At 40.1% G+C, this 14,059-nt stretch overlaps 1 protein-coding gene across 3 annotated transcripts in view; it reads right to left on the reverse strand.

Moving 5' to 3' along the window:
• Positions 1–200: 200 nt before the first annotated feature.
• NEURL1 (neuralized E3 ubiquitin protein ligase 1) overlaps positions 201–14,059 on the reverse strand; it is a 414,759-nt gene continuing 400,900 nt past the window's right edge. For all 3 annotated transcript variants that reach the window (XM_077455266.1, XM_077455269.1, XM_077455268.1), the window contains 2 exons: positions 9,086–13,013; positions 201–8,645 (listed from right to left, as the gene is read on the reverse strand). In XM_077455266.1, the coding sequence (XP_077311392.1) occupies positions 12,772–13,013 (242 nt within the window). In that variant the 3' untranslated portion in view covers positions 201–8,645; positions 9,086–12,771. The remainder of the gene's footprint in view (positions 8,646–9,085; positions 13,014–14,059) is intronic.

Consider the following 14,059-nt stretch of genomic DNA (forward strand, 5'->3'; position numbering starts at 1 on the left):
AGGACACTTTCACACAAGCCGGTTATCGCCTCTTCTGCTATCAACTTATGTTTACATTGTGATCAGCTGTGATTGAACACATCAACACCTTTGCATGAACCTGCTTTTTTTTTTTTTGCAGTGAGATCTAAAGTAGCAGATTAAAAAGGGACAAAAACTACTGTGCATCTTGAATAAATAAGCGCACACTTCAATCAAAATGCTTGATTAAATCATATTTATTCACATCACATTTTCATCTAAAATCTTACAATGAATAATCAATTTAAAACGAAACCACAAAATAATAAATAGATTGAACAAAAATGAAAAACATTCATATACATTTATCCAAAAGTAACAAATCAGGGTATGGGGGAGCATTTGGGTATATGGCTATATTCTGCACTTGTTAATTACATCACAGAAAAAAAAAGAGAATGTTAAGTCCACACAGATTCATAGGTCTGAATAATAGCCACTAAAGATTGGTCCACGGCTAGAAAACAGACTGCAGCCTATGTACATGAAATGATCCGAACAGAGACACATAGGGGGTTATTTACAAAAGGTAAATCCACTTTGCACTGAAAGTGCACTTGGAAGTGCAGACGCTCTAAATCTAATGCTGCGTACACATGAATGGAATACCCAACAGAAAAAGTCATACGGAAGCTTTTCATTGTATATATTCCGATCTTGTTTATAATCCTCATCTGACTTTTATTTTTACATAAATTCTGACGGACCTAGAAATAGAACATGTTTTAAATATTTCCGACGGAACCAATTCCTATCGGAAAAACTGTTCGTCTGTATGCTGTTCCGACGGACCAAAAACGACGCATGCTCTGAAGCAAGTACGAGACGGAGGCTAAAGGCTACTGGCTATTGAACGTCCTTCTTTTAGTCCTGTCGTACGTGTTGTATGTCGCCACGTTCTTAGCGATCGGACTTTGGTGTGATCGCGTGTACGCAAGACAGTTTCAGTGGAACTCCGTCTGAAAAACCTTTGGAGTTTATTCCAACGGGAAAACCAGTCGTGTGTACGCGGCATAAGGGGTAGATCTTAAATTAGTGGAAGCTCTGCTGATTTTATCATCCAATCATGTGCAAGCTAAAATGCTGTTTTTTGTTTTCCTTGCATATCCCCTTCGGATCTACAGTGACAAAGTGGATTTGCCTTTAGTAAATAAACCCCATAGAATGCTAGGCTTTCTTGACCATATTTGACTACTCTCCAACCTCTCAGCTGGATTCATATGTTTTTAGACCCTACACTGTAAATTATAAGTGCCTCTGTCTACAAATACAGTGCTCTGGAGGTATTTCTAGTTAAACATAAATGTTAAATATCACTGTTTTTGTGAGACGGTCATACAACATTAAAGAAATAGGCTTGGCAGAATGGGGTGAAATTTGTCAAAACACAGTGAAGCCTTGGAGTGATTGGCTGACAACAGCATCCGGGCTGGTACAGCTGTCACATATTTCAGACTGTCATTGATTCTGACAAACTGCTGGCAACATACTGTACACTGCACCTGTGCCTCCTGTGTTACCATAAACACATTTTTTATGCTGTAGGGGCAATCTGCCTGTGTACATGAAGCCTAAAAGACTGAAAAATTATGTTAAATAGAAGAAAATGTTTTGGAGCATTTGCTTGTATTCCTTAGGAACCCATTGCCACTCTGATCAAAAGATCAAATTTATAATTATTAAATGAATGAACATTTCACTGGATAAAATCCATTGGAGATTTACAAAATGCAGAACTAAAATCAAACCCTTTTCTGTCAGCCTCTACAGAGCACGCTTCCATGAAATAGTCAGATGTTAGTTTAATGTTTACTTCAATACATCACCCTGTAAAAATAAACTCTACAGTTGGCAAACGATGTACAAGCCAGTTTTGTGCAGTATAATATTTTTTATTCAAATGTTTTTTTCTATATATGATTGCTTCCTTAGCTCCATATTAATAAAATGCTGGAATGCAAGTAGATCCAGATGTGAGAATGCTGCAAGACTAATAATTAAACACAGCTCCGGAAACTGATTAGGCAAACATGTCCTATACAAGATGCAGCTAGAAAATTGAAATGCCTGCACTGTGGTGATTGTAATAAAATTTTGTTCCATTGCCCACAATCACAGAAAAAAAAAACACATGAATGTCAATCACTGGCTGGTCTTCAAGGGAATAAAAGCATTGCCAATGCTGTATTAAAAATGCTGCATATTCAAAACCACAGAATAGAAAGGCCACATGATGAGCAAGGTGGTGGTCCCACTGTATACTAGTGGGCTATGGCATATGGGGGATCACTCATTTTGCTACAAAAAGACCCATTTTAGGTAGAACACTGCCTAGGCCACAATGTAGAATGACGTTTAAGAACTGGAGCAAAGGAAATTGGTGAACCTCAACAACTAATTCCATCTATGATTGGTATCTGTACATCTCTAAACTTATGCAAAACATTTTTCTTTGCTACAACCATTGTAAACAGTGTTCCATGTCTCAGTTCATACTTGGACTCCTTATGGCACTGTTCTTTCTCTCTTCTAATTTTCTCACAGTGATTTCTTCTATTGCCAACTGGAGCCTAACTGGGGCTTCATCTACAGAGCAGAGCATCTGAAAGCTGAAAGTTTTCACGCACAAGCTGATATCACAAAGGGGCATGTTCATAAAACAAGCGGTATTGCTCAAACATAGCTTAAAAAAGGCACATTTATAAAGCACAGCAGTATGCTTCACAAATGAGCTGGGCACTTTTCTTACTTTGGCACTCCAAAGCAAGCATGATTAATGACAATGGATGCAATGAATGGTGGAGTAGGGGTGTACAACAGGAGGAGGGGAAGCCAGTCACATGAACTGCTAGTCATATAAACAGCCTGTCCCCCCCCTTACAAAACTTTCTGTGCATCTTTGTGGAAGAGGACAACACGGGTACCACAATGCAGCCCACATTTTATGAACGAAGTTTGAAATGCAGATGCAGTGTGGACACTGCGGTATCCTGCAAAGAGTGATATCTATTTCCATTATACAGTTTATGGGCCACTAAGACTTGTATCTAAAGATGAAATGTTCTAGGTGCCATAGCAAGCAGTAGTATTGCAGGACTATGCTTGTATATCCTTTTCCCGCTGACCGTATGCATATATGTGACCTCTTGGTGGGTGGGCTTTAACACAGAGTGGCTACATACATGTGTCCCATTTAGTGCTGAGAGCGAGCACCCTGTGCACTCCCAGCACATTTACCGGGGGGGAGGGGGGGGGGGCGGCTATCGGAAAGCTCCTAATGCATACTTGCGATCCAGAGCTTTCCGATCATATGACCACTGTGACAGCCAATCACAGTGGTCACATGACCTGAATACCTGCCTCCACCTCCAGGCATTAAGAAGCTCTTAAAGAGCTAGCAGGTGGCAACAAAAAAGGGTTTAAGCATTAAGACTTTTTTTTCTGAATATTTTCCATATACAAAACTGAAAGTCTTCATTGACTCTGATATTGATGTGGACCGCATTGTTGAAAACATTTCTCCACTCAGTAGGGGTATGTACAAATGGTGAAAATCCACACTGCCCAATCAATAGTAATAATTTGTGTCCAAGATTGTTTTTTTTTTACATAACATTGGAGCAAACTTGGTTTTGTAAAAGAAAAAAACTATACCTGAATATAGGTCAGCATAGTTGCACAACATCTCGTTGTGCTGGTGATTTAATGGCATATTTTCTATCTATATGAATCTACCCAACAGTGACATTTAAGTATAGGGGAGATGCTGGAAGATTGCAATGCCCACTGGCTGTGGACTCTAGTAATGAGATTTCTGCCCTTGCATTTCAGGAGTTGGTATTCCGCCTGTTGTATTCTGTTGAGAATGTTGAAGGAATCTTTAGATATCATGGCAGAGTCATGTAAATTCCAGAAACTCCAGTGAAGAGATCTCTTCACTGGACTCCCTGAGAAAGATATGTACTATTATTAGTACATAGTATATGTCATGTAGTATATATATATTATATTATTAGCAGGGCTTTTTCTCAGCCAAAATATAAATGATGAGTAGACAGAACCTTACAGCTGCATTGGTGGACTGAAAGATATATTCTGCTAAATTAGCATTAGTTTCTGGAGTCACTGAGAGCAATCTTGCCCATCTGTAAACACCTCATCTTGAAAGGTAGACTATTGTGAACATTAAAATAGGTGGCATACATTTAACTTTTTTTTCTTTTCACAGAGAATCAAGGGTAAACCCCATATGAAGTACAAAGAATAGTCAGGTATTTGTATGCTTGTTGCCAACATACTAAAAGTGCCCTTTGTCGTTGAATCAGAATAATTCTGATGTGTGAAGAAGAGGTATGAGCCGCATGGTGCATAAGCTACTAGTGAACCAACTTGCAGTTTCATGAATGTGAGATCAGGCCATAGAACGGTCACCTATGGTGTTTAAAGAAAAACAAGGACAGATGTAGATGCCACTGCCGACAACCTTCTAAAAATGCCAGTTGCTAGGCTGGATTTGAATTTTGCAATTTCTGATTTACTGACCTTGAACAAGTGTGCAACCAGTGAAGGCAGAGATCCTGTGGGTGAGTTTCCCAAAGTATTGAAGGAACATGGACATGGAAGTCAAACAACTAGCATTTTAAGAGGATAGGCCAGCACTGGCATGTTCCATCAGTACCAGTTTCCTTTAAATTAGGTAAATTGAACTGAAATAAAATATAACAAAAAGATCATCATTTAAGTACTAACAAGTCACAGACTATACAAAAACACTTCTTTTCACATTGCTTTTGTTTCTATATCGTTCTATTATATCACTAGAATCAAACACCTACCACCAAACAGCACTTTGTTTGCTTGCACAGATTTTCTATCCAATGGCTGCTAAAACATTTTGATATTATAATGTACAATGTCAATGAGGGTGTCTACATGATTTTTTTGGCTGTTGGGTCCTCCAAGAACAGATATAGCAAATAATAGGGAGATGCAGCTTGAGACCCATCCAGCTTGTCGAGCACAAATGCACCTGAACCCCTTGGACTATGGGGGTTCTACTACTGCCGGAATAGAGTATTGGGTGGTCCCCACGTGCTATTTCTTGGTATAAAGGATAATTAAACCCAAGGCCAAACAAGTAACACGATGCACCTTACTAGTCCTTAGATGTAGTAGCTTGGTAAGTTTTCTTTTTTCACATTAGGAACATTTTCTCCAAGTAGAGAAAATACATGTTGATCTTGAAAGAAATCAGTGTCCTTATCACCTGTAAGGTGACCTGGTAACATAAAACATGTTCAGCCTATCTGTGAAAATTAATAATCTCATCACTGCACATGTATTGTAGACATTTTTAGTCCAGTCTGAGTGGCAACCATGGCTCCCTCCAAAGATACAGTGGAGGAGTAAGTGTAACCAACCAGGAACAGGCAGAACTAACAGGTAAATATAGACTGCGGCGGGGGGGGTGGGGGGTACTGCAGAATCAATTACCTATGAAATTCTTGCTTCTACAGCAAACAAATTGTCATATTCTCATTCACAGAGCTTGTTCTCTCACATTGCAATAATAGTCATAATGTACGGCATTGCTGTGTAAAACTTGGTATTAAGACAACATTCACAGCTATTCAGTTATATTGTTCAATAAGTCACTGCAAATTTCCACAACAACCACCACTGAATATGCTACATGTACAATATCTGTGAAAATACTGACAGACCAGTACTTGTATAATGATTGCACATATTATCTGGTTATATTGGCCAGTCCCAGACTGTTACAAGCGGCAATAATTGCTAAAATGAATATGTGGACAGTGATCATATTTGGTGGGCTGAAGATAAAGCATGTAACAACTGTATAGTGAGAGCATATGGAAGCTGTCTTTGCTCTCCTGCCCTGTTAATGCTCATTGCCTAGGTGTCAAGCTGTCCAATAGCTTCCAAGGCACTGACATGGGAAAGGTATATAGGTCAGTAGTTCTGATGTCACTTTGACTTTCTAACCTGTGTGCTGGACCTTGGTTAGTGACTCGGAAAACTGAAAATTGAATACTTACCTTTCCGTAATTTCCATTTCATTGCTCCATCTCCAACCAACCCACAGGACCATTTATTACTCTATAAAAAAAAATTAGTTGATCCCCCACAGGCATTCCTGTAACTAGTGTTCAGAACATTAAGGATTGTAGAAGGGAGGGTGTATGCTGCCATGGTTAAGCACCAGGAAATGGAAATTACGTTTTCCTGGTGCCCCCATGGCAGCATACCAATGGTAAATCACTCCCTTACAGGGAGGGTTACTGCAATAAAGAAATGTAATGAGATTACAGAACCGACAGTTGCAAGGTCTATTTCCCAAAATCACTGGAAGTATGAACCGCTGGGTCTAAGCTATAGTGTGTCATGAAGGTGCTAAAGGAAGACACACTAGCCACCAGGCCAATTGTTTCAGGGGAGACCCATGCTAAAGCTGCCCAAGAAGAGGCCATTCCTCGAGTTGAGTGAGCATTGACCGCATCTGGGACTGGAAGACCACTAGCCCAGTACGTCTTCTGGATTAGCCTCATGAACCAGCTAGCCAAGGTTGTCTTGGATACTGCTATTCCTTTTATAACGTCTTTAGGAATAATGATAAACCTTGATCCTTGCGGAACTGTTGTGTCAGCTCTAAGTAGCACCTTAGGGATCTGGCTACATCCAACTCATGCAATTTTGAGGTGGTTGGATCCTCCTCGAAGGCTGGAAGAACCCATTCTTGGTTGAGATGGTAGATTGAAGGTACCTTGCCCACCGAGACAGCAAAGCGGTGATCAGAGGAGCGTGCAAAGTGCTGAGCAAACACAGGCAGGGTACACGCTGCTGCTTCACGTGGGAATGCTGCTAGGAGCCTCTAGACAGGAAAGAAAGCTGAGGAGACCTGCTCACAAGATGTCCAGGTGAGACATGCTGACAGTTGGGAAAAAAATGAGAATACAAAGGCTCCTAGATCCATTTTTAGCCCCAAAAAAGATCCACAGAAAAACGGGGCTCAAATACTTATATGGCACTTTTAGAAGCCAAGTGATGGGACTCCATACTGCAGGAGAGCATGACCCTGCAATGGTTACACTATATGGCGGGGAGGCAGAGTCTGGTCTGTGATCCTGCAGGAATGAGGACAGGAAAAAGAATGCCGGGGGGGGGGGGCGGCTCTTTTTTTTATAGCGTTCTAAGTGGTCCTGTGGGTTGGTTGGGGGCGGAGCAACCAACCATTGGTATGCTGCCATGGAGGCACCAGGAAAGTAGCAAAGCCATAAACAGCCAGGCACATAGGAGGTCAGCATCGACCCCCCCCCCCCCCCTCCCTCTTTACTACCCGAATTACAGGTTTTCTTTAAAACGCATTAAAGTTGTTGGATGCTGTGGGCCACCATTTGCATGATTGTTGTTTTTCCTCATACAGGACACATTTGAACCAATCCTTATAATGGTTTATTCTCCAAAGCCTCTGTCACCATTCTCTCCCTCATCCAAGCACTCTTGCGTTTAATAGTTCTTAGACAGTTTTCCTTTATGCTGGGCCACAGGTACTGATTTTTATTGACATTTCACTGATAATTACACACATGTAGATGAATATTGCTATTTTTGTGTGCCGTAAAAAGCAGATGTCACGTGGCAGACACAATGGGAACATTAATGCCACCTTCGTTTGGCAAATCCCAGCACCAGAAATCTACTGGTTCCTGCTGCTAGTTTAGACAGCTGTGAGCAGATATTTGTACCTATTCACAAAGCCAGTAATCATCTGCAATGATTGCGGCTGGGTGCACACAAAGCTGCTATCCACTCAAAGCTGACAAACCCAGCAGCAGGAATAGATTCCTGTGGCTAGGATTTGCACCATAGCTAAATACCAGACTTAGATGTGAGTAAGCGCAGTGACAGAGACTTGTCGGCAAGAGTGCTTATTTAGGGTCATAGGAACTGAATAATACATCCTTCCACATGGCATACGTAACCATCACAATATTCCTCACTCATTTCTCATTGTTGTCATCAGAGTGGTGTAATGACCGGTATTTTCATTCCTATCTGTACACCCCAAAATACTATTGCCTCTAGTATATAAATAGGTAGTATGGCTACGAAGAACCTCTTTCAGAAAGATACACATCTGGACAACTTTGATGTATTTTATTTGTCAATTTAGACCTACAACACACACAAGGTAGCTTAAAATTACATAGGAGATTTTCATCTTTAAACCATCACCTAATTTGAAGCAAACTGAAATCAATATGCTGCAAATAGAATGATTGTCAACAATTATTTAACCCTCTTAGGCCTTGTTCACATGGCCTTTAGCTTATATAGAAATAGTGTGTTCGCCAGTTGTTGAAAAGTACTTGGCAAGCTTGAAGCAGTCTTCTTGATGTCTTCAAAGAACTCTTTGGTTCCAGTTTGGAAATGTTATAGCAGAAGTCCAGGCAAACGGCTTTTGGTCCTTACATAAAAAATCCTCGTAATTAGGTGAACCATTTACAGAATTCAAATGTACAAGGAGTTCACTGAATGGACAGGGGGAGAGGAAGGGCAGATGAACAACACTGTGGCTTTAATGTATGAGAGCTGCAGCTCTAAGGCCGCGTACACACGGGCGGACTGTTCGCCCAACTTAGTCCGCTGAACAGTGTTTCAGCGGACAGTCCGCTCGTGTGTGGGCTTCAGCGGACAGTTTCAGCGGACAGTCTGACGAACAAAGTTTTTCGGAATTTCCATAAGACAGTCCGCTGAAACTTGGTTTCAGCGGACAGTCCGCTCGTGTGTAGGCTTGTTCGACAAACTAAGTTTCGCGCATGCTCAGAAAGGATTTACACGGCGAAGGTTGCATTGCAGTGTATTGGACGTCGAATTTCTCGTCCCGTCGTACGTGCCGTTCACGTCATCGCGCACGCTTTCAGCGGACTGTTCGTTCATCGTGTGTGGTCAAGTCCGTTCATGCAAATTTTGAGCGGACTGTTTGTCGGATTGTTTGACGAACAAAGTTGGGCGAACAGTCCGCCCGTGTGTACGCGGCCTTACACCTGTGGGGGAGGGGGGCGGGCTATAGATATGGCATACAGTATATACTATCTGACTAAATGAAAGTGCAAAGTGAGATGAATAGGCAACCATTCTAGCCCTGGAATACACTTCATTAGAGAAAACATTCATGTTACATAACCGTAAGGACCAAAAGCTGTTTTCTTGGACTTTTGCATTACATACAGATCTTAATGAAAGTACTGATTGTGAGTTTTAAGAACCTTCTAGCAAGGTTTAACAAGCTTCCAGCAGGCTTGACAATGCTGAGGTAATGAAGTCTTCTAGCAGGTTGTCCCCAAAGTGGAGATGAATAGTACCTTAAAGGCTCCAAGGAAGTTTGCTGAAAGCTCTTTATTGCTTTATAAAAGTTTGCTGTACACACTGCTCTTATACAAGCAGAGGCTTATGTAAACAAGGCCTTAGGGCTCATTCACAAATACACCCAGAGTGCAGTAAAAGCAGGCTCTTGAGCCATAGTTTTACCAACCTCTGACTGCCAACCTTAAAAAGGGTATCCAGCCACTCAGGGCTGCACACATGCCACAACAAAAATCGAATGCTTGTTGCATTATCGGGTGGCAACCTAAGTATATAGGGCCACACTGCAACCCGCATATAATGCATGTGGTTGCGGTGCTGTGGTTCAGCTTTTAATGGGTTATAATAGGCGGTGAGGAGGGGACATATCACTAACTCGCCGCCTGTCAAAAACCCTCTGAAAAGCAACCACTGCTTTTTATAGGGTTGGAAAATGGCCCCTGCGTGTGAGAACGAGTCCTTAGTATCAAGAATTTAAAACTGGCTGTGTAGCTCGTCATAATTTAGTAAGGCAAAGAGAGTAAGGTTCTGGCTGTAACTATGGCCTTAGCATACATACCCATAAATATGTATAACTTTCTATAGTCAATATAAATATTTAAAAAAAAAAATTGGCCCGGTACCAGTATTTTTAAGGACAATAAAAACATATCTAAAAGATCAATCTGATGGACCATAAAAGTTCCCCTTTTTAGGTTTATGCTCAAACAAGGTGTTCCTATAAATGATTCTTGCTCAAGCATCCGATAACAGGTGGGATCAGTCAATTTAGTAGCCTCAGAAAAACTCTAAGGGCCTGTTTATGTCACAGCACTGTGGTAACACATACACATTATGTGGTGTCATTCATTCTGAATGGCATCCCAACAAACATTGCTGATGGATGTGTTTTACAAATGATTATGCTTTATGAATTAATTGCCTTAATGCAATATGTATTAACTGATATATTATTGACATAGAGTGCAATATTTTCGACTGGGTAGACACTTGCGTGTGATGAACAGAAATGTATAATGATTTAGGCCAGGACGAAAAAAAAGCAGAACGGTAAGTTAAAATGCTTTTCTGAAAAGACTCCTTCAAAACTTTAAATCTGGACAGGCTGTAGTTATGGCTAACATCTGTTATTTTAGCTAGATTAAGTCACGAGCCCTTATATTACTTTAGAAGCAGCCTTTGTCTTAAACAACCTTGTATCTTAAACAAGGCAATGTGGGTTGTTGTATCCATTCAGTAGGATTAGTGGGACATCAAAAAGTGATAATCCCATCATGTTGCACAACACAATAATCAACATTAAGCCTTGTACACACGGTACGATTGTTGGACAACCGAGTGTCTGATGTTTGTCAAAAAGACGTGTGCCAGGGTCTTGTCTTGCACACTAACATTGCACAAATTGTCGTGCCACAAACACGAACGTAGTACCATACTATGAGGAATTTCAGCTCGAGATTTGGGCCCATTCTGCTAATTTTGTGCTTGGTGAGCATTGATTCCAAGCATGCGTGTTTGTATTTTCAACTTTTGTGTGATGGATTTGTGTACTGACGTGGAGCTGTCGCTTGACAAAAATGTACTAGCCTGTCATCCTTTTGTTGGAAAATTGGAATTGGAAAACAATTGTTGAAAGCAGTGTACTAACAGTAAAAACTTCGGACAACAGTCTGTCAAACGACAATCCCCTTATTTTCATACCGTGTGTATGAGGCTTTACCCTACACTATTTTGGTGTAGAAAAATTACAGTTTTTTCTTAGTTCAGACTAGGAAATTAGAGCTGTAATTTGAATGGATGCTTTTCCAACACAACCTTATATATATTTTTTTTTGTGTGTATTGTGATTTGTCTTTTGCTTAGTCCCTAAGAATCGATCGTCGTTCCTTTTTTTTTTTTCAATTATAAAAAAAAAAAAAAAATCATCCATGTTACCATATTATGTTGGCTAAAGCCTGTGCCTTCATGTAGCCTTTATAGTGCTCCAGCCACCTATACACTATAGAGGCTGCTATTCTGCAAACTGACCCAGTATACCATTTTTCCAAGGTCACCAGTTAATAAATAGAAACTGAATTTTGTCTGTTGTTTCAAGGCACAAATAAGATTTATACAGAAAAAAAGGGATTTAGCTTCCCCTTCTAATATTCTTGGCCTTGATTAGACCACATTTTCTGACAGAGTGCAAAAGGATCTGCCTCAATATGCTTCATGTATAAAAGAGGAAATTCTGAGTTACTGCCTGTAGAAGCACTCATATTTGTTTGTAGCGGCAACAGAGCAATGGCAAGATTTACATTTCAACCCCAACTTACTATTATACTATAGGCTCAGCCAAAAAGCATTTTTTTTTTCCAGACATTCAAATACTCAACCAGGTTATCCCAGCAAAACCGACTGAAGGCTTTGCTTACCAAAAACATTTGAAAACAATATTTTTTTCACATAACATTAAAGATCAGAAGCAGTCATCTCTGGAGCAACATTTTATCTTCGTGCCTAGCCATAAGTTTACAAATTATATTTATAAATTATTGGAAGTACACTGTGAAAAAAGTATACCTCATGTATAAAAATACAGAATAAATAACAATTACTTAAGAATTTTATTCCCCAAAAGCACCTGTTTTCATTTGACCACATTCCCAGGTTTGGACCTGTATAAAGAATCTCAGCTTACCACTCAGAAAAAGGAGAGGATGAATCAACTGGTGAGCTTGGGGAAGGGGTGGGGGTTGTATTAAAATGATTTAGGTTTATCACAATATGGTGCCTACTCTATACTACTGCAGCTTTCAAGAGGAACACAGTAGATGATATAAACAACCAAAACGTACAAATGTTTTTATCCTAATTTAGTTGGAAACATTGGCAGACCACTATGGCTCAAACCTTTCAACTGACAGTTTGCAAAACAAATCATTTTTAGTAACTACAGTACAGTATGATTGTACAATCAAGTTCTCTTGACAAACTACCATAACTTCCACATTTTCTGTGTTTCATATTCTGTTGACTTCCTAAAACTACCAGGTATTGCTTGATATTCAAAAATCTTGATTTTCTTTGCTGCAAAGCAGAAACTTATTTTTTTCCAGAGATACTTCCAGATCTCAGTTTAGAATAGTATAAAAGTTGTGAGATATATCTGTGTTCTACTAAAGAATGATTGCGAGACTATACTTCCCTGATATCTTGTTTTTCAGAATTCTTAAATCCAGAGCTCCAGAGTTGAAATGTTACAGACTTTTACAGTCACATTGACAATGCTGTAAGTGCTTTGGACTTACTCAAGAACTTTTTTTTTAACCCCGGAGTAAAAGTAAACTGAAATGGTGACTGTCTTCGTCCAGATGGTGACTAACTACTGCGGTAGGTTTTTATAATGTCCTTGATGAGACGTCTACAGATGGGACAGCAGGCATTGTTCATTTTCTTGAGTTTCAGACCACATGTATAGCACAGACACATGTGTCCACAGGAGTATATGACTGTGTCCACCATGTTTTCATAGCAGATGGTACACTCATCGTTCCAGGTTCCTGAGACAGATGGTGAAATGGGTGACTCTGGCATGCTCACTGGAGAGTTTGGAGCTGTACCTTGGAGAAAATAGAGATGCAGTTTGGTTATTTGCTTTTAATTTTACATTGTACAGTATGTTGTAGTGTTTAACAGCTGAATTCCACCATACCTGCATGAACTATAGACTTCATGAAAGGTCATGTAGCCTAAAAACACATTTGTACTAAGGGGACAAATTATAAACAGCAATATGGCCTTACCACTGTTAAAAAAAACAAAAAAACAAAAAAGGGAAAGCCAAGGCGCATGGAGTCCCCCAACTCCCCTTCCAAGATCTACCCTCTACTAACGTGGAGTCCCCTCCCTCCTTTTATTTTTGATCTACCCCTTTTTCTCCCTCGGCAAGGCACCAAACTAATGAGGTCAGGATGGTGCCCCCCTGCGATCCGGAAGACCAGACTCCCCCAATAGAGATGGGAAAGCTGGTGGTTCCCAGTGGGTGGGATGTATTCTGAGGTCTACGATAAAGAGCACACACAGTAAAAGAGGTAATGTTTACAGTTGAGGAATCTTTGGAGGATATGGTATATACGCCATAATACTAGAATAAACAAGGTACGGTTTATAACGGGACATAATTGGCCTCAAACACAAAAGGAGGATTCCTTATGTATATTGTATTGTATGTATAATGTATTGAGGATACTGTACAATGCTCAATGTGAAGCCGAGATTTGTCACTTGTTTGTAAAAACCTCTAATAAAAATCATTGAAACATAAAAAAAACAAAAGAAAATCACAGTGGTGTACTTTACAAATGTGCCTCCGGCTTTCAGCAGGAATTTCAAAGTGAGAGAAGTCCTATTCCAATTAATGGAAGGGGAAAAAAGTCAGGAGGAGGTACGTGTAGTTACAAAACCTGTAGAAAACAGTGACTGGCCTCTCCTCATGCATGGTGTGCTTTCTGCAGCATTTTGCAGAGAAGCTTCTATAGGAAACCTCAGGTTCTTCACTTCAGCAGTTTATGAATCAGTTGTAAAATGAACAACACATGTGAAGTAAATTCTGTTGTGCTTGTCGGAGAGTGGATGGTGGTATTCTCCTTTATAAATCAATCGTTTC

The sequence above is a fragment of the Lithobates pipiens genome, unplaced genomic scaffold (genome assembly GCF_037356315.1).
Source record: "Lithobates pipiens isolate NorthernLeopardFrog02 unplaced genomic scaffold, aLitPip1_a1.2 Scaffold_25, whole genome shotgun sequence".
Lineage (NCBI taxonomy): Eukaryota > Metazoa > Chordata > Amphibia > Anura > Ranidae > Lithobates > Lithobates pipiens.